At 47.1% G+C, this 27,669-nt stretch overlaps 2 protein-coding genes across 3 annotated transcripts in view; one reads left to right on the top strand and one right to left on the bottom strand.

The window, feature by feature from the left end:
* The window catches only part of LOC142790845 (uncharacterized), a 73,033-nt gene extending 70,329 nt beyond the window's left edge, over positions 1–2,704 (top strand). For both annotated transcript variants that reach the window (XM_075885375.1, XM_075885376.1), the window contains 3 exons: positions 24–138; positions 1,320–1,424; positions 2,391–2,704. In XM_075885375.1, the coding sequence (XP_075741490.1) occupies positions 24–138; positions 1,320–1,424; positions 2,391–2,648 (478 nt within the window). In that variant the 3' untranslated portion in view covers positions 2,649–2,704. The remainder of the gene's footprint in view (positions 1–23; positions 139–1,319; positions 1,425–2,390) is intronic.
* A 3,686-nt stretch (positions 2,705–6,390) lies between these two features.
* Positions 6,391–20,342, bottom strand: LOC142790846 (bone morphogenetic protein 2-like). The gene is made up of 2 exons (XM_075885378.1): positions 20,177–20,342; positions 6,391–7,722 (listed from the first exon to the last, which is right to left on the bottom strand). The coding sequence occupies exons 1-2, from the start codon at positions 20,190–20,192 to the stop codon at positions 6,626–6,628; spliced, it is 1,113 nt and encodes a 370-aa protein (XP_075741493.1). The 5' UTR covers positions 20,193–20,342; the 3' UTR covers positions 6,391–6,625.
* Between the last annotated feature and the right edge of the window lie 7,327 nt (positions 20,343–27,669).

Below are 27,669 nucleotides of genomic sequence, written 5' to 3' on the forward strand. Positions count from 1 at the left end.
GACAGTGAAATGTGCTCTTGCAGGCAAATAATGAAGAGCTTAGTGCTGGGCTATTTTAGCAGTCCACAGGGTCAACGTCCAGAAGTCGTCAGACTGTTGGCCCGTGTCTTGGATTTCAGTCGGGATGAAATGGACAAGGTAAGTTTTGCTTCTGTCGAACCAGCGCTTGTTCTGTATGGTTGTTCTTCTTCTTCCCTGTCTTCATGTGGTTCTTTGCTGGTTTCTTCTTCCTATTTCTCTGAACCAACTCGCACAAAAAGCTACGTTGTTGAGAAGAGTTATTGCATACTACTGACAGGCATATTCAGTTACTTCAGGCGAAAGAGCCAAACACTCTCAGAGGGGTACTGACACGAAAATGTTAAGCTGTAGTTTTTTTGTGTCAAATGAAAAGCCATGTCCTCAAAAACCTAGAAAGTGTTCTGCTAAGAGCGAGTCCACCCACAAAAAGTATTGACAGTACGTTTTCAAAAGCTACTTTCAGTTCCTGCTGTATTGTGACGTCTCAACACAGTATGAGCTTCTTGTCAGGTGCTCGTGCAAGACAGTGTGACGTTTCCACGGCTGCTCTGCATCGTGGCTTCATTGGTAATGCACAAGGGACCATGTTGAATGTCTTGGGTTTCACATTTGACCATTTTGGAAGTTTTGGTACCTAATGTCATCACAAGTAGCCAGACTGCTGCGTGAAGTCGCCACAATTTATGCTGTAGCCTGACGTCAAGTGAATGTCGATGCTATTAGGTGAGTCATGGAAAAATTTAATTCAGTATCAAAAATAAGATATCTTAGAATTTCCTAGGCTTGACAGTTCCTCAGAGCACTCTCTGTATACAGGGGACTAGTGTGACAGTAAACTCGCCCTTTGAAAAATGATGTCAGTACCCCAGTGAGGAGATCTCAGTCTTGTGCTGGCGCTGGTGGCAATCTGAATAAAGAGATGGGGTGGGGTTATTTTGCGGCTCAACGTTTCACATTTTCATAAACATATTCCGGTGTGGGGTGGGTTGTTTTCTTCTGTGATACTATGTGTTTTGATTTGTATTACCTTTGTTATTATTTTATGTATGCACAAATATTTTTGTTGTTTGCTGGCAGTCTATGCTAAAATATGGGGGTCAGTAGTCTCTTGCAACTTCAAGTTCTTTTTAACTGCTTATTGTGTTTTTCATTTTCTGTGCAACCACTGCAATCGTATATGAATATTGTGATCATTGTACTCTAACAAAATAATCTGCAAGAAAGAATGCGAGCAAACTTTTGGGTAGCTCACAGTGTTGCTTCATCAAAGAAACTCTGGGAAAAAACTTTTCTCGCAGGCTGGGATCAGCCTGGGTTCTCAGGAGGGCAGAATCCGCATAGGCTGGATATCTGGTTTCTTCCGGAAGTCAGCTGACACCGTACCTAGGCCTCTTAACCGGGAGGTGAGAAAGCCGACTTGCATGGATCTTCGCCTTGGAGATGAGCATTCGCTTTGGATTCCCAGACAATTGTTCTCGTTGGAACCGGGCCTGAATACTACTTGTCTCTCATGCAGTTTCTTCAAGCAAGATTTCTTCAACTTCTTGCCAATAAGGACTACAACATTTACAAATCCCGTACCAGTGCGTTTAATGCACAAATTTATAAATAAGCGCACCTTTATTATGGCTAATATGTAGTGCATTTCATCATCCTCTATCGAGGCATGATGCAGGCAAAGTGAAGTGGCCTGGCTTCATGTTGCAACCTCTTGGCGTGTTTCTTGTTTCCGGAAGTCATTAGAAATTACTACTTGAAAATTAGTGTTAGTGGCTGCATCGGGGGTTAGTTCATATGACCTGATCGCTAACCCTGAGGCTTATTCAAATATTCACTTTCGTTCGAACTTAAAGTATTGGAAATTTCGAAGTATTCATAATGAATGAATAGGTGCATATTAGTCCACATGAAAACCCTCTGTAAAAGGGGTTTCACTGCAGTGAAGGGGTGTTGTAGCGTGAATTTAGAGAAAACTGGCACTGCTGTGGAGCCCCACTCGAGGGTTAAATGAACATACTACATCGATTTGTCACTTTTTAAGTTTTGAAACCTTGTTATATCGGGTTATATGCTCTAAGTATAATAAATTTTAAGCATAACGTAATTCACAGGTTGTCCACTGGGTGTGTTCTCGGTATAACAATACTCCACTGCAGTGAAACCACTTTTACAGAGGGTTCTACTTGCGGTTATTCTATTCATTCATTTCGAATTTAAATATTTATAATAATTTAAATTCTAATCTAAGCAAATTTGAATACTCCAATATTTGTTTGACTATTTGAAATGTTAAAATAGTCTAGTTCAATTTACTGATGAAAGGGCATTTAATTTTGGGGATTAATGCTGAGAATCCTTTGCCTTTGCAGTCCTTCTCGGCACTGTTCGTCAAGTTCCTACAAGAAGAGTCGGAGCCTCAGAAAGAAGTGCGCCTTCCTGTTGAGGCCATGGCCTTAGGGACGGTGTCTCGACTGCCAGCCATCAAGGCTGCTGCTCCCACGACGACACCACCACCACAGCAGCACCTTTTGCTGCAACCCATCTCAGAGTCACTGCCAACCCTAGCTCCAGTGACACCCAATGAACCCAGAGACTCAACTGCATTCCTCCAAGAAATGCTCAGCTGAGCTCAGCTTTGCACAATGACTCTTTCGTAGAATACACATTATTTTTCCACATTGAATCAGCCAGCCTCTTGACTACTCGTGCCTCACTGCCTGCCTTCTCTGGTTGGCCTCTGTGGAAAGAAACATCTTTGGAGTGGCTAGCATTCAAGAATGAATCGCTGTGGATACAAGTTGTGCACTCGATTTCATATTTGGTCCTCTATATTTGGGTGTCTGCTACTATTGGATATTTTTGTCTCTTGCTATAGTTATGCTAGTTGTACATTGCACTCTGAAGCAATAATAGAAGTAAATACATGTACTATGTACATAGCTGGGCTATTGTTTCTGCTGCAAAAGTTTTGTTCTGGACTATTCACAGGAGAGCTTCAACACTCATTCGTACATAGCCCCAAGTAAATACGGTATGTGTGTATGCACACATAAATAAGACATTTGACTAGCCTTTACATTTATTTAAGAAACAAGCTGTTTTGCTTGTTTCTGATAGCCAGCGGGGTTGTTTTCTAAAACAACCCTGCTGACTATCAGAAACAAGCAACACTGCTCCTTTCTCACTTCCACAAGGCTCACACATTGCAGGGAAATGGTGAAACATACTACAAGTCCCAAAATGTCAACTTGCGAGAGCCACCTTTTGCAAACCCTTGTACATTCTGTGGTTGCTTAGGTCTCACTATTACTTGTGCACCATTTCACTTTTGTGAGAGAGCACATTAATGTTATTCTAGTTCATTCTACAAATAGGTGCAATAATGTGCAGAGCAAGCCTTCGGTGCAAGTACCCCTATTCTTTGCATGCACATGGTCACATATGAATTGTATTTGGGAAAATTACTCATAAATTGTAGTAATTAATTACTCATAGCTTTTCTAGAATTGCTCAAGTGTAACCAAGTTACATTGCAAAATACAACTGGCTTAAAGTAACGACGATAGATTACTATCGCTTTTGAATAGTAATGAACTCGATTTGTCATGAAGTTGGCATTCATGCATTAACTTGCATATACTTTATTTACAACACATACTTTTACACTGAAGTCTTTGATTCCTCTTTTTAAAAACTTCCCATGCTAAGGTTTAGCACTCATATTAACTTGTCTTAGTTTTAATGCTTTTTTTAGTCTGATTTCTATGCCATCCACAAAAGGTATTCATTGCATTACTCAGTCTACTAAACATAATTTAATTGCCATACTTTCATTACTTGAATGCCTAGCACTTCCCTTAGCCAGAATATGCTGCCTCCATTCACACAGGTAGGGCAAAATCTTTGCACAGTGCAGGAAGATGTCATTTCTGGCAACAGCTGTTTGCAGGCACTGCGTGAATAGCACAAACTTGCAGTCAATGCTTCAACGGACTTATTTGAATGAACTTTTGTGCTTTGTCAAAATGCCAGAGGTACCACAATAGTAGGGTGCACAAGGCACAATGATACATGCTTTGATCCGCTGTATTAAATGAACCAGGATCACATTCATTTCCTCACAGGTGTGCTTACTTTTTGCTAATGGGTATAAGGTAGTCAAGTTTCTGTGCGATGTTGTTAATACTTTTTGAAATCTGTGCCACTTGCAATAGATTTGCTTGTGCCACACTTGGGACCTAAAGGGTCTTTATGTTTTGATGCTCTGTGGAAAAGACGTAAGTCACATTGTGCATCACTTCTTTATGTGTTAATTGTAACAAAACGTAAGGCTGCACACATTCTTGCTCAGTATGTGTAAACCATTCATTGGTTGGCATAATCTGTAAATGAGCTCCTTAATGGGCACTACATCGCTTTGCCAAGTAATCATCAAATCACCTCACTATCAGAGTTTACTACATCACAATTTAACTGCCACAAAAAAAGTTGTGAATCTGTCAAATACGAGTGAAGTTACGGGCATTTGTCGCTAATTTTAAGTGCACAACGAATGCTCGCGATTGCTCTACTTTGTAGGATTATGCAAAATAGATTTGTCATATTCAATGTCTGCAGATAATGATATCATGGTATCTGTGCATACTACTTGATTCAATGCTTATTACTAGGCAAAGGAATTGACACTGACAAGCGGTGCTGCATTTGCAGTGACTAGTGGATGCAAAAGCCCATGTCAAGCTGGTGCACATGCAGACAGTAAATGGTGACTGAACGACAGAGCATGAAGACAAACCACAGCAATGCTGGCTTTTCTTATGGCCTGTGTGCATAACACGCTGTTTGCAGCATGTGTTGTCTGTACAGCTTCAGCAGCACTGCAGGCAATAAAATTTTGTTAATGTTTCGTATTTTTTGAATAATCATTTGACGATTAGACACTCTCGTGAGTGATCTTCGCATTGCAGCACGAAAATTGCTAGTCAGTTAGTTTAAAGTTGAGACTTCAAAAAGGGGCCCTGCAACACTTTTTGAGCATTGTCACAGAATGCTGCCAATCGCTCATCGAGGCTTCTGAGAACATATGAGCCAAAAATTTAAGCGCAGCGCGTGGCCTGGAATGAACAATTAATTTTAAAGTCACCTAGAGATCACTTGTTCATATTTCGACAAGTTCATGGCCATTGGTTTATTGTGTGCTATATAGTTCGTGCGGCCACTTCGGGTTGCCACAAAGTGCCCGCACACAATATAGAATTACACAAGCCAGCTCGCGATCACACTAGAAGTAAGCTGTGTGTTTGAAGAAAAAAAAACGAAAAAAAAAATGCCAGGAGGTCATGACGTGTGCTGACAAACGGTCGTAACTTCTTGACTCCTTGTCATTCATGCCTAATGTTTGCAGCTAATGCCTGTAAATCCACTCTTATTTGACTCATTCAAAAAAATTTTTTGGCAGTCGGTTCATGAGCCATACTCCTGTGATGAAGTCATTCGACAATTACTTGCAGGCCTCTTTGAGCCACAGTGAGTTCCAGTGACAGATATGGACATTAGTAAAGACCAGAGGAACATTTACAGGTGTGAGCAAATTTCTACTGAAGTTTTTGTGTTAGTCTCCCGCGGCCTTCACAGACTGTGACAAAAAGATTGGTGGCAAAGAGTCCTTCACAGTGAGGCTCTTTCAGATCAAGCACAGGTCACCCAGAAAACCCATGATATGGCGGTTAGGTTCATGCTTACTTTGCCGACGTGGAAGTCATCTGAATCAACCTGCGTCAACCTACGGTTATCTCCAGGACATGAATAAGGTGCAATAAACTATGCCATACACAGTCACATTTCTATAGTAAAATGTTGCTTCCACTAAGAGTATGGTTCAACATTTTATTGTGGTGTTATGGCACAAATGAACGGTTACAAAGAAAATTTGCAAGGCAGTATGCAGTAAAACAGTGCATTGCCACTAAGGAGTTTCATCGATGCTGGGAAACCCATAATGCCGCCACTTGATTCAAATACTTGGAAGCAGCTTCACTGAAGTGTGTACATCACATAATTAAAAAAATGTTTACCACCCTCATCTTACCATGGATGTATATTAGTAGTTGTATTCATCATCTGCTGTAAGGCAAAGTGCAAATTGTACTGGAGCCTTTTTGCATTTCATACTTACCGGAGCATACTCACTGGATGTGACGCATTGGGGATGGAATGAATATGCACAGTGCAATCTGTTTGCGCTGATGAAACTAGCCAACAAAAAGTTTGTACACAGCCCCTTGAAAAGTCGGTTGTCTGGTCATTGATGCATATCTGTATGTACCTTATTGTGAAATAGTTAATCCTGAGACTTGCAGCCACAAGGGATAGCTGGTTGGGCATTTATCTGGCTCAGTCTTTTCAGGATCCTTCACTGAACACTCTTGAGTGGAAGGAAGTCTTAATGAGTAGCCACGACACTGCACTTGTCAGTCTGTTGTCACAAGGCAGTGTCGACAAGCGTCCTTTCGGCAATGTCGTCCAGCGCAACTCGGAGGACTCGCTCGCACGACCACAGTTGAGATTCAAATGCCACTGGGAGAAAAACCGCGCGCACTGGCGATCACCTGCAGCCGCATCCCTCGACGACCATGTCCTGGTAGTTCTTAAGGACGACGCGCTCGAACGCGTCCACGTACAGCAGCGACACGGGCGACAGGTCGGTGGGCACGCAGCACGCGCCAGGCACCTTGCTGGCGCGCATCGAGTTGACCAGCGACTGCACAATCGCGTGGTTCGTACTGTTCAGGTGTTCGGGCATCGGGAACGGGCACGTGCCGTGGCAGTAGTACGCCTCGTAACTGGGCGGCGCCACGATCCAGTCGTTCCAGCCCACGTGACTGAACTCGATGCGCAGCGAGTGGCGGCGACAGGCGTCGCGGCCCTGTTTGCCCGGCGGCTGCTTTCGGCGCCGTGCGGCGCCGCGTCGGACTCTCTTCGGCGCGCGCTTGCCGTCGGCCGAGTACGTGACCAGCACCGGCTGCCTCTGGGCCCAGTATCGCTCGCTGTGCCGCTCGCGCCGCAGAAGAACCCTGCTGGAGTTGGAGGCGCCCGTCCGGGCGTCGACGACTTGCACGTAGAGGCCGTGGTTGGGCTCTCCGACCAGCCAGCGGCGCACCGCCGGCAGGACGTCCAGGGCGAGCCATCCCTTGGACGAGATGGCGCGCGTGTCCAGGAGCCGGAGGTGCGCCTCGCCGAGTTTGCGAGTGGCCGGCCGGAGGACCTCGTAGACGCGTACCAGTTCGACGGGCGCCGCGGCACCACTGGGACACTCTGAGGGCTCGGATGGGAGCCGGAAAAGGCGCAGCTCGGCCCCCAGCAGGCTCTCGTCCGGGTCGCCGCTCACGTTGAAGCGGAAGCGTGCTCCCCCGGTCTGTGCCTCGCGGTCGGGGCCCCACGGCGTGTGGCTACGCACGGTGTCGGCCGAGCCGCCGGTCGTGAGGAAGGCGCCCTCGTTTTCCCTCCACTTCGAGAACAGCTTGGCCATGTGGTCCGGCACCACGGGCAGCTTTGCGGAGGAGCCTCTGTGCGGCGCCGACTCCAGACCGAGTGCCTGGAGCAGGCGTGCCTTGGCCAGCTCCAGCGACGGATCGCCACTGCACACGTGCGGCAGCAGCAGAGGTGTCCACAGCAGCAGCAGCCACTTACCCATCTTGTGGCCTAGAAAGATGCACAATATGACCAAGTTTTCTAGCAAATGAAAAGCACTAAACTGCAGAGCCCGAATTTGGTATACGGGACATTGAAGAACGAACACAGCAGAGTATCGATAAGTGTAGTCTCGCAACTATTTTGTGAGATATATACCCTTACCAGCCCGCAGGCGCACTGCCTGTCATAACCGAAAAAAAAAAAACGTCGCCGGAGTGCAGATTAGAACATCAAATAAAAATTTGACCTGGACTAACCACGACGTCTCGTCGCCGGGGCCAAGAGAGAAAACATTTTATAAAGTACATATTAGCAAAGCATGTGGGAGGGAACCCTACTCCGGGTTCCCTATGATGATCGCGGCGACAAACCAGGCCCGTTGAACCAAGGCTTGGCAGATGAATTTGCCGCATGGTCGTTAACGAGCATATCAGATTTCCAGCATTTCCAGTCATTCAAAGCTTGAAGGTGGATGCCATTGGCGACGAGGACCAGGGCGAGTGCATTTCTGTCTCTATGAGGTAGTAGACGGCCCTGGGCTTGTTCTACTACAAATATGCGCTGTAGAGCAAAATATTAGACATGATCGATTTCTGGGCCCCGGCATCGCTTGCCTCGCACTCACGCGCACCGACCAAGGATTGGTGTTGGGAGAGGCGATTGCCGTTATCAATCTGAATTTTTAATCGATAAATATGATTAATTAAAAGGTGGAAAATGATTATCTATCGTTCACATTCAATCGATGAATGCCTAATCGATATTACCATCCCTAGGCAAAGAGTGAAAGAAGACCGCAGTATCACTTCAAGTGATAATACCTGCCAAGCTTCATCTTTACACAGACACGCAAGCACACATACTCGCACACATGATATATAACTTTTTTAGCGCGCACAAAAACCTGACAAAAAAGAGACAGACGAGCGCTATGCATCGTAAACCATTAAAAGAGCATGATAACTCACTAGGAAAAGAAACATTTTCACACTTAGACAATTGTAAATCATGCCATTGCGATCCCGTGTTTCGCGATACACACATTTTGTTCACACATAGAGATAAACTACGATGTCAACTGACGGAAGCCTTCCATATAAATAGGTGTAAAAACAAACGTATTAGTCAACCATTGGTGACTCTAACTGATAGAGAGTATAGATTTTTAAATTCTATTTAGCCTGTGTTTGTATGTTTGCCTGTCACATGACTTGCACATGCGCTGAGCTGGTTTCCAGGTCCTTATACGTTTTCTTCATCTCAAAAATAAATTACTTTTGAGCAAAATAGCGCTCGTCTGTCTCTTGTCCAGTTTTTCGTGCGTGCTAAAAAAGTGATATCATGGATACTTACTAACTCGCCCAGCTATCTGTTTTACTGCAACACATGCGTTCTAATTAGTCATTCAAAGTCGTATAAATCAGGCCCGTAGCCAGGATTTTTTTTTTTTTTCGGTAAGGGATGGGTGGGAATAGGGCGGGGAGGGGGGCATTTACTGAGAACCTTGACTATTTCTGAAGAAAACCTAGTATATTCATTACTTTTTTTTGTAAATTTTTTGTCACAGAATTTCGCGGAGGGGGGGGGTGGATAGGGCATCTCCTTTCCCACGACTACAGACCTGGTGCAAATGAAAGTGGGAGCATGTGGCTCACTGTGACATGCTCATCTTTATGCATGTGCTCTCACCTTGGCCGAAACATGGATTTTTTTTTTCGCTTCTGCAAAGGTTCCTTATCGGGGTGCTTTAAGAGGGGCGACTTTCAAAGCACCCTGCAGCGCCAGAATTAAGGCGCAAAGCTGGCTGTAACGCGGGTCATTCGTCGCTCGTACTCGGCTGGCGCCACGCCGGGAAACTCGGCGCGGTGGCTGCGTGGACTGTCTCCGCTAATGGACGCGCCTGATAAGCAACGACGCCGAAGGTTTTCTGCGGACTCTCTTTACCTATAAGCCTGTGAATCACCCAGAGGTCAAAATTCAGTTGTTGTTGTTGGCAAATTGTGATCGAGTGTACGACGAACACGGATCTGTGAGAATTTTTAGAAACGGTGTCGTGATAGCGGAGTTTGACGCGTTTGATTATCGAAACCGCGACGATCCCCCCTTTCGCTCTCTCCTGCGCTACCCTCCGTGGTATCCTCTCCCAAAGCCCCTTTGCCCTCTAGCCGAGCGCCCCTTCCAATCTCGCGTGACATACGTCACCGCTGACGCGCTGCTTGAAACACCGTGTACTTCCGGTTTCCGCGACTCCGTCCGTTTGTCAGATGCGTTGTAGCTGCGTGCTAGTTGGCGAACCGCTGGCGGCTGCTGCGGTACCTATGCGAATCGTGCCGGACCCTGCGTTGCGCGCACGCCTTCAAAGGATCGCCAACACAATGGACACGTGCGAGAACATGCCGTGCCAGACAACAGGGAGTTTTAGTGCTGGGTACCCAAGCGGCTTGCGTACGCAGGACGTTGGGTCGGTGGTATTGCGCATGCGCGAAACCCCAAACAGATGCGTCGCAAGATCGCTGGGGCGATGGGGCCATGCGTCCACGCGGTCCACCTTCGCAACAACTCACGGTATCCGCACTGTGGATACTCTAGCCGTCGAGTTAAAATAAGCCAAAATGCGAGCACTTATAGCGATTACACGGTTTCAGCCAGATTTACAAAGCTAGAATGGCCTGGAACATAGAAACTAAAAGACATACGCCAGCCCCCGACTAGCTGAATAGGTGGCGCCATCTAGTGCGGCTATAGTGAAACAGACAACCACAACTTTGTTATTCCAGAAACATTGTGCATTGTACATCTGGTGCAAAAACTGCGCAGTGACAATATTACAAATGACTAACCTTTTTATTCATTTTCACCTCAAAAACATTCCGCGTAAGCTAACATGTTCATGACTGCAGTTGCACGAAGTGTCCCAAGATGTCGACACTGTGGTTGCAGTAACCAACGTTTTTAGAACAATTCAGTTTCACAGCTCCGCTCCCGAGGCGGCCGTGGTGGCGGTCACGCGAACTAGTGGCGCTGCAGTCACGCTTTTCTTCACTTGCTCCTAATCGGGCGCGCGGGCAGGCGGGTGCTTTGGCGGGCGCGCGTCGTTCGAAGCGATTTCGTTCCCCACACGTGCGCCTGAATCTTCCGGTTTCCGAATGTTCGCTTTTTTGTTGTGAAAATGCCTTCGTGTTTTGCGCCGGGATGTACGAGTGGCTACAGAAATGACGCCGCAAATCATCATTTTTTTACCCCACCACGTAAGGCCACGGAGTTTAAACAATGGGAACACATGCTGCACCGCAAGGACAGGCGCCTCACGCAAAAGTCCAAGGTATGTGAGAGACATTTCGAAGAGCAAGACATTGTAAAGTATTTCAAGCATGTTGTAAAGGGCCAGGAGGTTTTAATTTCCCGTGGTAACTGGAAGTTAGTGCCAGGAGCGTTGCCGCGTCTCTTTCCTGGCTTGCCGGAGCACATATCTAAGCCAAGAACGACGACATGCACGCGAAAATCACCGAAAAAGCGGAAAGAAATCGGCTTGGAAGCATCGGCGGAAAGTGCGTCTTGTTCGAGTGGCTCGTGTGGAGAGGCCTCTTTGTCCTCAGGCGATTCGCTTGGAGCAGTGGGCATCACGCCACCACCTAGCACCTCAGCAACGAACTCCTCCGGTGTTTGTCTGAACGAACTGGTGACAGTGCCGTTACCTAGTAGGGACTGGAAGCTTGAACTCATCGTCGATGAATGTTCTGGGCAAACTTGCGGTGTTTTTTTCGACAGGCGACTTGTGGCAGGGGAGCTCAAAGTGAGCAAGACCGTTATTGTGAAAAATGATGGTAGCTGTGTTGTGAGCGGTTACAACAAGATGCACAAGCAACTGCATAAGACTGTAGACAGCACTGCTAGCGTCGAGCACCTGCTCAATGAGACAGATAGCTTGAAAATCTGTTCAGGCATTCAGGTAGCTCACACTGGTGTGACAGGAAAATTAGAAAATGTCCATCACAAGCTGTGTTCTGTCCTCACAACCCGACCTGTATGTGCTCGGTGCCTACGCCTCCAAAGGCAAATGCGAGCAAGAAAGCCAATGAAGGCAGCGGTGAACAAAAGCAAAAAAAATGCGAAACTTGACCAAAAAAGTTTTCCGAGCTGCAGCTGCAAGGGAGAAGGGGAAGCAAGAAATCACACTGCTCAAACAGGAGCTTGCGAAGGCTTCCTACCAAGGAATAGAAAAAGCTTTAAGTGGCCTTCCTCACTTGCAACGCCTGGCGAAATCACGAAAACAATAACGCGCGAAGAATGCTGTGCGTTGCTCACAGCTTCTCCCGATCAGTTCAATTCCGAGGAAACACAGCTCAACCAGAGGCGCCTGACAGAGTTGAGGTCATTCAAGCCAGGATGCCTTCGAGAGGCCTCTTTTAGGCTGTAAGCATTATTTAAGGAAGTAGAAGAGGTTGTGCACGATACGCTTGAAACGTCGGCAGTGTTCGGGGATATTTTCTGGATGGTATTGGACAGGCTTCATGCGACTGCACTGCCTGCAATTGTTTGTAATGAGCACCATGAATTCCTCACCGCAAAGATAATCAAATGCTATTGTTTGATGCGCATGCACTTCTTCTCTCGAAAGAAGAACCGTGAACTGCTTGTCACGGAATAAGTTCAAAATGCAAGAAAAAAAGCTAAGCTGCTTTGAGCTGCTTTTCTTGCTCAGTGAACGATGCAATACTATTCTGTATGTGCAAGAAAATATATGTTCCTTCTGAATTTGCCATTTTTACTTTCTCAGTATTATTATTCTCACCATGTTATCTTCAAATAAGATTCACGGGAATAGGAAAGGAAAAAAACACCGAAATCAGATTGACGAGTCTGTTCGGTAAACGGTGCATGACTATGTGGCATCAGAAACGAGCACTATGCTTTTAAAAAGTTTTACTGCATCTACGTTTTCTTTGAAGGGTGTCTTTTTTTTTTTTTACAGTTATGCTCGCGCGAGGCCGCCTATGCCCACATAAGAATGTACTGGCGATGGTAGCTATAGATGGAGCCCAGACACGTAATTCCACCAGATGAAAATGGGCGCAGCAACAATGAAATGCGTGTATACGAAGCAACTGCTGCTTTGGCTCGAACTGTTCCGCCAGCAAAGCGAAACGTTTTGAAATGCGAGCGGTAACACGGCCGCGCCGCACCGCGTTTCCTCCGGTGTAGCAGACGACGCGCAGAGTGCGGAGCAAAGCATGCCTACAGCGCCCCTAGCGGCCGCGACACGCTATGCGGCCGCGCCGGATAGTGGGCGCCTATGGGAAGCTGTGAAACTGAATTGTTCTAAAAACGTTGGCAGTAACCTTGTATTTTTCACTTTTTAGCGTATACCAGATTACTGTACATAATAAAAAAGTGTCCTGATCACTATGTATGTTTAATTTAACATTTTAAATCATAAAAATACTTAAATAACACTTACGCGACAAGACGCTATGCCTCTGCGAGCACGTGTGAACTTCGTGCGACTTGCGTTTGCGTGCGTGCCACCGTGGCGCCAACTAAAAGGCATTCCGGTTGGGTATGGGTTGGGCACGCAACGCCGCGTGCTCCCAAGCCCGCAAGGCCCCAAGAGAATGCGTACCCAGCACTAAAACTCCCTAACCTCCGCAGCTGATTCGTGAGCGGGCGCACGCACGCGGGAAACACGACTACCAAGCAGCGTGAACAACTGCCAGCAGACTGACCGGAAGTTGTAGGCTCTTGGTCGACCAATCACAGCATATTTGGATCGGTGCGTCAGATGTATTGGAAGGCATGACACTCGGAGACACGAAGTACCCGGAAAGAAGGAGGGATTGTTTCTTGGATTTAGTGGCGCGCCGCCGGTAATAGGCGAGTGGATTACACTGTCGCAACCCTGAAAACGACAATGAAGAAAATAGCTCGGCTAATTGCAATGATCGTTAAGGGAGAGGCCTGCACGAAAGCGAAACAATACGACTGGTTCAAGCTTTTATAATTCGCAGGATAACAAATGATCTACCCTATCAAAACCCCAAGTTGCTCAGAAATCAAGATGATGGACCAAGTCATATGAAGCGCCTACAAAGTGGCACTAAAATTGCCGGTGAACATCGCGAATGAAATACTCTACAATAGAGGCGTATAATTTACATTCGAAGTATTGAAGGCCGTGGTTATGATAACTAAGACAGAACGACTGTGTTTAACATAACCTGGACAACAACTATTATCTGTACTGAGCTACCCGGTCTGACCGCCATACTGCCGTGACAAAATTCATCAAATTCGGAGCCACATCAGGCCACAAATACAAGCAACACTGATACCAAAGAAGATGAATGCCAAATATCACAAAGGCAGAAGGCAAGCCCGAGCCGATCAACTCATTAAAACCTTCGGACACAGTCAAGAGGTGCTGTACTCGGACGCCGCTCGCACTGTCAGAGGACACGTCACGGTAGCCGTTCGCAAACACACAATTCAATAAAACTAATATAACAGCCTCAGTCAACACCAAATGCACAGCCACAGCTGAAGTCCTAGCAATCGCGATGGCAATCAAACATACCGACAGCGCCGGGCAGTCGGCATGGGTTACATCTACGATTCTCAAGCAGCCTGCAGAATGTACATACAAGGGAAATTACCCCGAATCGCACTAGGAATAGTAGGTGACTCAATTCGAGAAAACCATGCGATCATATGGTGTCCAAGGAATGAGAGGGCGCACGCCTTAGCTCGAGAACTTACAAACCAAGCGGGTAGCCACAGCCCATGACAAGATAGTCCGCTTACGGCACAAGACATCCTCGGATACCAACGATGCACGATACCGGAGAACGTCTAGCTCCACCGCATGCGCAGCTGGGAACCGCAGAAGCTGGCGCATATAGAACTCAAACACACACCTATACCGCCACTTGGAGGGGGCCCACCACATGAATCCCACGCTATATGGCAGCGCTTGCCCATCGTGTGGTGCACGGCCGTCACTGTCACATGTGACGTAGGAATGCGCAGCAAGACCACATGAGGCGAGCTCGCCTGGGTTACGAACGTACTATAGGGAGCCGTGGGAGACGCTCCCTGCTCGGCCAAGGTAGGTAGGTAGGTAGTAAACTCCAAGGCTGGAGGTCCAAAGAGGCCTTTTGGACCAGGCGGAGCGTCTAGTGAGGATCATTGGAATCCTGGAACAGGGACCCACCTACCCGCTCTTTCCCCTTCGCCTGAATAACCAATAAAGCTTTTTCCACCACCACCACGATATGCCGGGTGGTGTTTACTTACAAAAAAGGAAAAAAACAAACAAACTTTTTACGCTTATTGCAAGATCTACGAGGCCACTTTGTGCGTTTGATTTTGAGTGCAAGGCCATCTCGGCAAAATTCACCGATTTCTCGACTTAGCCGTGTAACTCGTTCTCAGGTGCTTAGTACGGCCGCCGACGACGGTAACAACGCCGTCAAGAAGTGAGGCCCGTTTCGGCACGAAGGCGCGCACAAAGCCGCGTATTGATTGTAACCGACGCCTTGATAGCCGTGCGCAGGGTTTTCCTTCAGGGGAGGGGAAGGCGAAGGTTTGTTGCGGCGCCCCCTTAGCTATATGCCAATGTATGGGGCAGACTTTGCACCCTCCCCCTTCCTCTAAGGTCATTAGGGGGAGCGGCGCCCCCCTGAACCCTCCCTTACTGCGCACGCATATATGTACCGACCCCCTGGCTACGCCAGTGCTACCGAGGTGCCAGTTGCAATAAAAACGAGACCTCGATCCAACGAGCCCTCCCCACATCCCACAACTCGCGCACCTAAAATATTTCAATTTCGCACGTGCACAGCACACGCATATAAAGGCCAACAAGAAGTACGTCGAACCCCCTTTCCCCGTGGAAAGAGATTACGTCCCTGAACAATCAAATCAAATAATGTTTATTTCCCAGAAAGAAACAGGTTCTGGAGAGGTTCACTGGCTAAAAGCTGCTTATGGACAGCTTGGCGAGGCCAGAGAACCCTTTACAAAACAGTTGGGAGAATGCCGAAAAAGTGACCGCAACATATACACATTGCTGAGTGCTCGCTGAGTGAAACGCGAATTTCTGCGTTGTAAGCCAAACTACAAGCGGGATTCCGCGAAGACGAACGCGGTAAAAGGAAGCAGCGATATCCCCTTGACAACCTCCTGAAATGCAAATATTTTACTGGCTGCAGGATCCCATCAGAAAATGTCAGAAACATACCGCGGGGCTGGAACAGTTATTACGCGTATATAGCCCCGTAATTACACAGTCCAATTTTTAAAATAGAAGCTAAAATTGGCTGGAGAGTCTTTCTTCTTTTTTACTTCCCGAAAGCAATCCAAAAGCATCGTGTTATACTAAGTTGTTGACCCGGAAATCCAGTGCAGGACGTCTTTATTTTTGTGTCAAGTACGAAGGCGGTTTGTGTCTGGTGATACTTGGCTTCACCTGAGCTTTCTGCCCCCGTATATGGTTCCCGTATGGGTATGTACGCGTGAGCATAGAGTTTCTCAAAATTAACTAGAGGGCACTCTGGCGCTGCGATCGTTCAGTGACCATGGGAATGATGGGTAGTACACACATTGCCTAGTCTTCGTACTTGCGGGCGGCGAATTGTATTTGCGGCTTCGTTTATTGCTGTGTTTCGGTTTTGTTTTGAAATAAAGATTGAATGCTTTTGAACTTCGTGAGCCGATTTGGAAAGTTAATAAAAAAAAATGAAATGGGGAAGCGCAACCGCTGAACGTTTGCTGATACTTGTTTCGTAAGAAAACAGCTCCAAGCCAAACGAACACACACGGAGCCAAAGGCAGGCCAGAAGTACGAATATTAGACAAATGTGTGTACTACCCACACGGAGGAAGGAAAATTCCTCCGTGACTACCCATCATTCCCATGCTCGCTGAAGTGCCGTGCGTTGCAGCTCCCATAGACACTAGCGCCAGAGTTCCCTCTAGTAAGTATTGTGGGAAACTCTATGCGCGTGAGGTCATAAAATCTGGTACAGCCAGGCCTGGCTATTGATCGCTTGTGGTCAGTTCTAGCTGAGGGACCCAGGAAAACTGCGAACCACAAGTGCACGTGTGCAGAGTCTGACCCACACTTCGGTTCTTGCGTTGACTCAAGACCCACAAAATGGAAAACCAGCGTTGCTCCCCAAGGCATCGACAACGAGGCGACACAGGCGCAGTGTGGCGTGCGTCTTGCATGATCGTAGCTTAACCATCGCGTGGGGCGTTGTCCCGTGCGTCGAAATATGCTACTCCTTGCCTTGGCTCTTATGAATGCGAGGCATTTCAAAACAAGTCTAACATGAAAATTCACGCAGAATAGAATGCGAGCCGTGAAATCTGTGACACAAGAGTATGTCAGGAGCTTAATTACGCTGACGATAAGAACCTGGAAATGCTGTCAAACCGGACAGACGTCGTAGTCGTCTCTGTATTCAACTTTGGTAAGTGACCCTTGGAACGACATAAATGTCTGGAGCACACGATTCAGGCGTTGACCAGCATTTCTAGAATTGTTGGGCTTCACCACACAAAGTATCTTGTTGCCGTGAAGCCAGCTTAGACGAAGGCTTACTTTATCCAGGAGGGAGTCACGAGAAAGACCGCGGCCGCTTCGAAACGCCTTTTAGAGCGGAAATTGTATCGACTCACATGTGGAGCTGGTTACTCGACCCGAGCGCTCCAAAAAAACTCACGCAACAAAAAAATGAAAAATAAAACTTGTGACGCACTCACCAAAAATCACTTCACAGCGAAAGATGCATGGCGCGCATAGAAGAAATAAAATAAAATAAATTTATTTATTTATTTATTTATTTATTTATTTATTTATTTATTTATTTATTTATTTATTGCTACTGCAGTCCCCTGGAGGGATTTTAGCAGGTGTGTACAAAAGACGTAAAATGGTTCTGGGGCTGGGCTTAAAACCGTGCCCCCCCCCCCCCCCTCTCCGGTCGTCCCACAGTGGGTTCCCAGACCAGTCACCAAGCGCTAATTTTTTAAAATTAAGTGCGAAGGGGCTAGACTTGTCTCCTGTCCTCACGGTTTGATGTATTCACTGTCCATCATGAAAACGGGTAGGCGCCACAGTTTTGTACTTCTGTGTAAAAGAATGTTTTCTAGTTAGGTCACTAGGTATTGTGAATTGTGAACTTATTCTTTTTTTGTTTTTCGTTTTCATTCTACATGCTAACAAAATTTTGAATGCTGCGAACAATTTTCTATGTATTTGCTGTTAACTGTTTTTTCTAAAATCGGTACAGATGCCGTTTGCCAGGTATTGCTATATCTTTAGCTTCTGTAACTTTCTTGCGTGTAATTCAAGATAAATATAGCATCTGAGTCTGAACAGGTAAACCCCACCGGTACACAAGGAAATGAAGGGGGCACCAGTGAGCCCAACAAATAGGCGGCAGTGAGCAGAAACGCCCTTCACGACATGCCCGGTTTCAGGCTTAGCCCCACTCACCAAAGAAATCTTTCTCAAAACACTGCGTGCATTGCCCACACGAAAACAAGCGTTAATGCCCTTGTGGGGTTTGTGGTCTCCGAAGCGGCATGTAATAACGTAACAGTGAATAGATACTAACTGTCGCAAGCGAGTAGGCGGCTTCAACGTACGCATTTCGAACCTTAGGTCTAGCTTTGTCGTCGACTCTTTACGTCACTCAATTTGCATTATATGAAACAACGATCGGCTGACGTACGGTTACTCACCCATACGATACCCAGAGTTTTGCCTATACTCGTCATGATTCACTTCGTGGAGATGCGTGGAAATTTCAGCTGTGCCATTTGCTCGATCGGCCGATAATGGTGGCCAGTGGTGATTGAAATAGTAACTGTACATGCACGTTCGATTGACGGTGGCGGTATTATCAGATCTTAAAGCCAGGAAGGGCCCAGAGAGGCACGCCCCCTCTCTTTTTTTAAGGAGAGCCTCCTCTTTCCCTCCCTTGGCAAGTCAACTGTAGCACAGCCGTTGACAAGCACTGGACCTGAACTATATCATTCACCGCCCTGTGACCCCCCCCTCCCCCCTTGCCTCCAACGAAAGGAAAATTTAACAAGTCCGGCATTTTACGACTAAATTTCTTTTTGGTGACGTTCTGAGTTATTTCGCTGCCACAGGCTTCATAAATTACGTCTTGCACACTTGGACGATAAGTCACACACCTTGCGTGTGGCTTACATTGAGGTGCTTTAAGCGGATCTGAATAGCGCGCCTCTTGTCCGCCGAGAAGCGTGAATCCAATTCGTCTAAAAAGTTTATTCTATATGTGGGCAGTTAAGCGATGAAGTTGCCATTCGCAAAGAAAAAAAAAAACACTTCTTAGAACATAGCCGCACATGCGAATCTGCTGCGACGCAAATTCCTACGCATGCCGGGTATCCGAGCTTGCTTCATCGGAATGTCGACCGAGGCTACTGTTTCGCTGACGAAATTCAGAGCTGACGGCGGAGCTTAAGAATTTGTATTATTTTTTACTGTGTTTGAAGGACAAAGCTCCATTTGATCTCTCTCGTTCTTTCGCTGAATGAATAAGTAATAATCACTCTCATGTTACACGCTGTGGTGAAAGCGCGCAGATGCATATAACTGAGGGTTAATTGTCATTGCTACGCGTTCCTGGACACCACTGCTTGACTGAACGGTCAACTTATAGATTTACCTAAAGGAACTACTGAATCGGAATATATGGAACATTTAGTACATGCAGTGCAAAAGAAACAAAACGAAACAATGCGACTGATGATGTGCATCATTCCAGCATTCAGCGGTCCTGCACTGCACTGAGATCATTACCCTTAATGCTCACTGGCGTAACACACCCGGGCTCACTGACTTTTTGTTAGGCAACTTATCAACTTAAATACCATTATTTTTTATAGTACTTGAATACCCGTTCTTGCTGTTCATCCAAATGGTGGCTGCAAACCACTTCAGCGCAGTCTTCGCATGGCTCCTCCGCTGTTATGTTTCTTTTTGTTTGACCTGGCAGTCACTACGCTTTACGAAACTCGAGCGGCAACCGCACTGGCACCCACTGTTATACTGTTTTGTTGTTTACACCAAAACCTTGCAAGTACGAGATGCCGGAAACGTAGAATAACGCCCCGCAAGCTGCGTCCAAGTTTAGTATTCTCTCTAGGCATTCCGTAGGACTCGTTAATTTCAACTCCTAACGAAATTCTTCTCTGGTTGAAGGTTAGGAAATGAAGTACACTTCGAGCTAGACGCATAAAAATATATGTACAGAACGAATAACGATGCGTATTAAAAAGAAAGGAGGAAAGAAGAAGCGGCAGCTACCGAAGGATATAATTGTGGCGTTGTTGCTACGGCGTCAAGGTTCGCGCAGGATAAGGTTAAGAGCCGCCCATCTTGTGGCCAGTCAACTCATGGCATCACGTGAGAGAAAACAAGTCTTACCAGGCGATGGCGTCATGGGGTCTTCTCGGTAATCCAATCGGTGTCCGTCGCACTCTTGACGCCACAAGGAGCTAATAAGAGTGATGACCTACTTTTGACGCACACTCGGTGATTATATCCGCCAGGCAAAAGACACCTCATGAGCACTCGAACCGTGCGCGGCGGCTGATGGCCTCGCGGACGTTACACAACTGGAGCAAGGAGAGTCATCATCATCATCGAGGCGGGGCGCCTCCTTGCAAACGATGCCGTGCGTGGTACAAAAACGGTGGACCCACGGCGGCACGGCTCCCTGCCTCGTGACTGACAGGCAACCGTTACCTGCTGCTGGCGTGCGTGACGTGTCGTCTGCTTGCTGCGTCGTCTGCTGTTGCGGCGGCGGTCGTCAGCCGCGTCGTTCATTCCGACGGCGCATCCTTGGGAGTTTGAAGCGACGCACGGAGAAGAAGCGACGCATGCGCACATCCGCGCTTCTGAGCGCAAACAGGTTTCCCGCAAGGAGAACGGACGAGATAAAAAAGCATCCGGCGCCGCCAAGAGATCTCGAAGACGCCTTTCCGAGAAGGAAAGGGAGTTCCTTCCGGTGGAGAAGACGCCACGTCGCCGTCGGGCCCGCAGCGCTTCTTCTCCAGATAGGCATCGTCTGCTCCAAACAATGCGGCGCCGTCTCCCATCGCGAGACAGATGGAGCCTTTTCGGTGTGACTACCTCGAAAGGGTGCTCATTCATGCGCAACTCCCTTCGCACCCGCAGTGTAATTGCTCGGCGCTTCTGCATTGCGTACTGCAGCAGACATAGCGCGAAACTACGAACACCCAAGCGAGGATCATGCACACGAGACGAGCTCGAACTTCAAGCTAGATTTTATTGTCAGAATACAAGCTTATTTGCCGAAGATGAAAGCACCGCATCGGCTCCCAAGAAATAAAAACTCTTCCCACGAGGAATAGCACGATGCCACAGCATCTTGATCTCCTTACGACATGAGGCAACTCAGTGGAAACATGCTAAAAAGTGAAAGCGAGCGAATTCTACACGAGACGAGCGCGATTAGTTGTTTCGTGCTACCTGCTCTCAAATGCATTCTCATAAGCTAGCCCAGATTTCCGTCCTCGATTTCCGTGCGCGTTGTTGCTGAGGTTCGAGAAACTGCCTCATCCTACAGGCATCTGAGTGGTTCACAGTTATTTAGTGAACTGCGCTCTCAAAATACCAAGACCATCACAATTTCCGCGGGAAAATGCTTGATAAGCGAGGAAACGTTCAGAAAGTAACTTCAATTTCCCGCACCAATCTCCGTGACGTCAAAAGATTTTGACGGTACCTACAGGGGCCTTAGTCTATGAAAATGAGGTCAGTACTCACGGACTGACACGGGACAATTTAAGGCTAAGTAAGGCACATACTTTAGTTTACACCTTCTTCGGTCCGGCCTAGGTCCACGTATCGTCTCGAATACCTAGATCAGAGCCAACATTATTTTTAGACACTGGATTTGTCGCGACATATAGTTATCCCAAGCAATTGCGCGTACGAGCTGTTTTATTTTTAAAAACATTATGTCGCGTTTTAATCTACCAGTACTGTACAACGAACCCGAAGGGGACTATGCGCTAAACATACCACGTTTTCAGGAAACTTCTCTGGACCGATTCAGCCAAATTAGGAGAAAAAAAAAGAAATCTAATTGAAATCCGTAACGTCGTGCCGACGTACACGTGTGAAGCTTTCAGCGCAAAATTTAAAAGCGAACCGTTGACATTTTTGGTTCTGAACAAATATATGATGATTCGTGACAACAGTTTTTTGTTTTCTTTTTTTTTTGCGAGCATCAGCGGAGTTAGGGACAGAACTCGGGTTATTTTCCTCTTACCCCCCCCCCCCCTCGTTCGAAAGATACTGCTGGTCTTAAATAAAAAAAAATATATTTATTTATTAGCGAAAAAGCCTTGTTTAATTTTAGTGACCCTTTAAGCTTCAGTAGCAACGACACGGGCAATCAATTAATGCTCCGACATCAAAAGCGTCACTTTCTTTAAATTCTGCTTCGAGGATACGCTTCCCATGACATGATATAATTTGAAGGAAGGAATAAATGGGAATTTTTAAGGGCTTCAAGCTTTAAATTCAAAGGTTGCAGGTTTACAAAAGCTGAAGATATGGCGAGTTGGTTCATCGTAACTTATTTTTAGAGCACACTGACAACTAAAAGACAGGTACAACACCAGCGCTCGTGTGTCAGCGTGCGCTAAAAATAAGTTACGATGCACTCATGCCGACTGCCTCGTCTTGCAAGATTACTCGAGTTGGTTCGTCGTACTTGAACTGGTACAGCGCATTGCGGTAAGGAAGAAATGGCCGAGCATTAATCGGCACAAGAGGACGGCGCTAATTTCCAATTAAGCTCTATTTGCTCATTGCACCAAATATGTACACTTGCGCCATCATACAGATAACCTCTCGAACGTATCGCGAAGATCAGGCACCACCTTCGCAACGTCACATACCAAATATTTATGGACTGTTAACCTGATTAAGAAAGGAAACTTCTTCATCATCATAATCAGCCTGACTACGCCCACTGAAGGCCAAAAGCCTCTCCCATTTTACGCCAGTTACCTTGGTCCTGTGCTCGTTGCTGCCACTCTATACCCGCAAACATCCTAATCTCATGCCCACCTAACTTTCTCTCTCCCAGTGAAGTTCGTGTGTGTGCCCCTTTCTCCGGTGCAAACAGAGAAAGCCGGCTTTCGTATGCCGCTGCTGAGAGTGAGACCTTGACTGGGAATATGCAGTTGGTTTATTCACCATGCGCACTTGGCGCGCTCCGGAATTCGTCTCTCCCTGAACGCTCCCCGCGCGTCTGTTATAAACACTGCTGCACGGGGTCTTCAAAGTTCGTGCACGGCGTTCTCGGGCAGATGTCACGTCCCGCGGTTTGGGCACGATGCTCCAATGCCCCCAGTCGATGGGGTCTGCAACGCCATAGTCGTCGTGCCATTTAGCGCAGCAGAGTCGCAGTCCGTGGGGAGCACTTGAAGTCGTAAATTGGGGCTCCGAGCTCGTTGTGTAGACGCTCGCCGCCGTAGCTGTCAGAGACCCCCGCAATGACCTGCGCCCACCACCTGGTCGTACAGTCCGCTGACAGAGATGTTCCGGCCTTCATCACTACGCGTTCTTGAAGGCTCGCTTCGTAGCCAGTCGATGCATACATGCCAAGCACCGGCATTCGCCGGCAGCTCGTTTTTGTTTATCCGAGCCGCCGGCGCCGCGTCGCTTCGCCCGACACCTCCGCCGCCACTGTGTTGCATAAACGTCTCGTGATGCAACACATAGATGTCCCACGTGTATGCATTTGTTGGTTCCTGAAGAGGCTGCATAGCACAGGTCAATCACGGAGTCATCGCAAAGTATGGATGTCCCACTCCACTAAAAGCCCACAGTGTCATGACCAGTATCATTCATATGCATGCATTGATATCCTATCCCGCAGAGTGCGGGCTTGCCAGCCGAGACAACGCGTCCGCGTTTGCATTGAGTTTACCCTTTTTGCGCACAATCGTATAACATTAAACCTTTGCAGTGCCAGTTTCCAGCGCATCAGCCGTGCACTTGGAGGGGAAGTCAAAGTGAGGAACTTGAGAGGATTATGATCAGTCAAAACTGTCACATTTGCGCCGAAAAGCCACGTCTGAAGACGCTGTAATGCCCATATCACCGCATAAGCCTCCCGCTCAATCATGGCCCAACGGGTTTCGGCCGGCGTTCGCTTTTTGCGGAGGAAAGCCTCCGGCACTTCCCTGCTATTTTCATCGATCTGAGAAAGGCAAGCCCCTAAAGCCACACCAGATGCATCTGTAGCCAGGATGTAGCTTTTACTGATGACAGGTACGTGAAGTGTCGGCGCACTCAATAACTGTTCCTTAATGGATTCAAAGGCCTTCATGCGCGGCGTCGCTCCACGGCATTCGCTGTGGGACCCGGCGCTCTGTCAAATTGATTCGGGGAAACACTAATGTAGAGTATCCGGGCACGTAGTCGCGGTAGTAATTACACAGCCCGAGAAAGCTGCGCAGTTCGCGTTTATCCTGCGGCCGAGAAATATTTTGAACTGCCATAAGCCTTTCTGGGTCGTGTGCGTGTTTACCTGAACCTACAATGTGACCAAGGTATTTGACTTCCTGCTACGCAAACTTGCACTTTTCAGCATTAGTGGTTAGTCCCACCTGGGCCGCCGTTTGAAGCACCTGCCTTAAGTGACTTATGTGGTCCTCCCATGTGTTTGAGTTCACTGCCACATCATCAATGTACGAGCAAGCATATTCCCTGTGCGGCTCCAAAACCTGATTCATGATGCGCTGAAAAGTGGCTGCCGAGTTTCGCAGACCATAGGGCATCGCCTGCCACGCGTATTGCCCCTCGTGAGTGACGAAAGCCGTGTACTTCTTTGCCTCCTCGTCTAGAGGTACCTGCCAATATCCACACAGCATATCAATTACCGTGATGTAATTGGCTGCTGATACTTCATAAAGCAGTTCATTTGCACGACCCATAAGAAACGCATCAGGCTCAGTGATCGCATTTAGCTGCCTGTAATTAATGCACAGGCGTATGCCCCCATCCCTTTTCGTCACGCATACCACCGGGTGCGCGAAGTTACTCTCCGTGGGGTATATCAGCCCCAAATGCAGTAGCTCCTGATTCTGATGTTTAACCTCTTCTCTTAGGGCAAGAGGTACACGATAGTTGTAAGCCCGTTTGGGTTCACTCCCTGCCTTCAGGCAGATGCTGTGCACTCCCGCATTACATGTGTCTGGTGTGTCTTGAAACACGTGCGAGTATATAGCTACTTACTAATTCGCCCAGCTCTTTTTTTCTGCACATCGGTTAAGTGATCTGTGCCGACGTAGAAGTCGTTGCTTCTCTGCGTGCTCCTCGGTAAGCTGGCACATCCCCGAACTCTTCGTCCGTTTTAAATATAGCTCCCACGGAGCTTATCCTTGTTACGTACTCACGCAATTTGTTCGCGTGGACACTTCGACGGCTGTCGTCACTTGCAGGCCTATACTTCTTAAAAGGCAAACAGCACTGAAATAGCGGTCGACTGTGTTCAGAACACCGACTTCGAAATGATTTGGTCAAGGGAGTGGCCAAGACCTGCTGAATTACCAATCAAGCAAGCGCGCACAGTATGACGTGTTCCGGAGCGAAGAGGGCTAATTTTCGAGCACTCAGGCGGATAATTTGCGATACAGCCGGGGGTAACATTCACGCATGGGTATTGGAGCATAACTGTTTTATTTGCCCTTGCTCACGTAGCAGCCACGCACTGTTAAGATTGCAGACGTAGCTTTTTGTGCGTTCAGAGTAAACGCGAACAAAAGCACGTCTACAATACGTACTTAGATTGTCTGATTTGTGGCGTTTAACGTCCCGAAACCACCGTATGATTATGAGAGACGCCGTATATAGTGGAGGGCTCCCGAAATTTCGACCACCTGGGTTTTTTTTTTTCGTGCACCCAAATTTGAGCACACGAGCCTACAACAATTCCGCCTCCATCGAAAATGCAGCTGCCGCAGCCGTGATTTCGTCCCGCGACCTGCGGGTCAGCAGCCGAGTGAGTACCTTAGCCACTAGACCACCGCGGCGGGGCAATACGTATACTCATATATATAAACGAAAGTGTCCCAAGGGGACTGATCTTGGGCACGACAGGATTCCAAGATTCCGACGCACGTGCTTGGCGCGTAAACAAAGGCAATCGGCCAAGGTCACAGATTCGCTGCCTGTAGCTCAAGTTACCCGACCCCATTTGGCGCTCGCACAAGAAACACTTCGAGGCGCCGACGTGGGATTTGAAGTTTGACTGCGTTGCTTCGGTGGGAAGCAGCATGAAAACTGTGAGCGCTCGCCTCGTGCACGCGGGTGACAGCCGCTTTAGAAACTGCGCTGCACGAATTGATCTCAGTGAAGACCATATATAAAGGTGGTTATCCACAAGCCAAATCAAAAGGGGACAAACGCCAAACTATAGACAACCGGGTGTGCCTGCCCATCTCAAGTGGCGGCAGCAGGCAACTTGTACTGGCCGGGTGCACAGTCCGCTGCTCACACTTCATTTTACTCCGATAGTGCTCGCGCTTTGCTCTGCTGCTGCGCGTTTCATGGCGGTAAAGTATAGCTGGTAGAAAAGTTATTGTGCAGACTACCATTCGAAGCACAAAAAGCTCATTTAAAAAAAAAACAAAATTTTCGCAGGGTTACCAACTTCACAGCTTGATGCCACAGTGCCTCAATGAACCGACGCGTATACAACAGTAGGTTCTAATTATTCACTACCGCGTTTATCACTTCTAATTTGCAGTGGCAACACATAATTACTCAGTACAATATCATGCCAAATTGAACAGCCGTTCACGATCACAAATTTCATACAATCTTTATATTCTAAGTTGTGCTCAGTCTTGCGCAAAGGCCTTATTCGACGTGCCCTCTTCACACCGGAACATGGACTGTGCGCACTTGCTTGCTCATGGCTGCTCCCCTGACCAAATCATTTAGAAATTGGCGTCCTCGCAATCGACAGCGATTTCAGTGCTGCTTGCCTTTTGAAAAACGGAAGCATAGGCCTGCATTTCCTATTTAGCGGGCACCGATCTACAAATGGCTATCCTTGCGCGAGGACATTATTTGACGGGCCGTAACTGCAAATGAAACCACATTGTGCAACATGTCTTTATTGATTGTGAAAGCTGATGCGCAAAAGAATAAGTGGGGGAAGTTTAAAAATATCAAAAATGTTTTAACCGTCGTCAGAAGTTTTCCTTACAAGCTCTTTTCTTGTAGTTTGCATGATTATATCTTTTATTGAAAAGTGTAATTAACATAGGCGTTGGCAGTTTTATAAATAAGCATGCTGAGAAAATTATGTGGAATTTTAACCGTTATGTCATAAGCCCTTTTTGAAATAAAGGCCTGCAAACTAGGCAAAAAAGATTGCAGGCCAAATTTGAAAATTTTTATAAAAATCTACATTACGCAGATAATCGAAATACATTCAAACGTAAGCGTAAGTACACCTATGTTTCGTTAAACAAATATGATGTACGTAGCTTTAATATATTTTGTGCAATTCGTCGCCAAAGACGAAAAAAACAAAACAGCAGAGCAGGTAAACGTCGCATTCCACCTTTTCGTCTTTTTTGATTTATCGTGCTTCGAAAACGTTTTTGACATCAAAACTCAAAAACATTTTTTACGCCAAAACTAATTACGGATCTCTGCTTTCGACTCATCAGGCATCAATGTATAAAATTTTGAAAGAAGTTTAAAAGGTTGACCAGCCATGTTTTGTTCAACCGAATCAATGTCTTGTCTCTTAATGTTACACCTATCATTTTCCTTTACATCGCTCGCTGCGTCGTCCTCAGTTTAAGCTGAACCCTTTTTGTAAGCCTCCAGGCTCCATGAAGGGCAACGAAGCGGCGCTG

The sequence above is a fragment of the Rhipicephalus microplus genome, unplaced genomic scaffold, assembly GCF_043290135.1.
Source record: "Rhipicephalus microplus isolate Deutch F79 unplaced genomic scaffold, USDA_Rmic scaffold_133, whole genome shotgun sequence".
Lineage (NCBI taxonomy): Eukaryota > Metazoa > Arthropoda > Arachnida > Ixodida > Ixodidae > Rhipicephalus > Rhipicephalus microplus.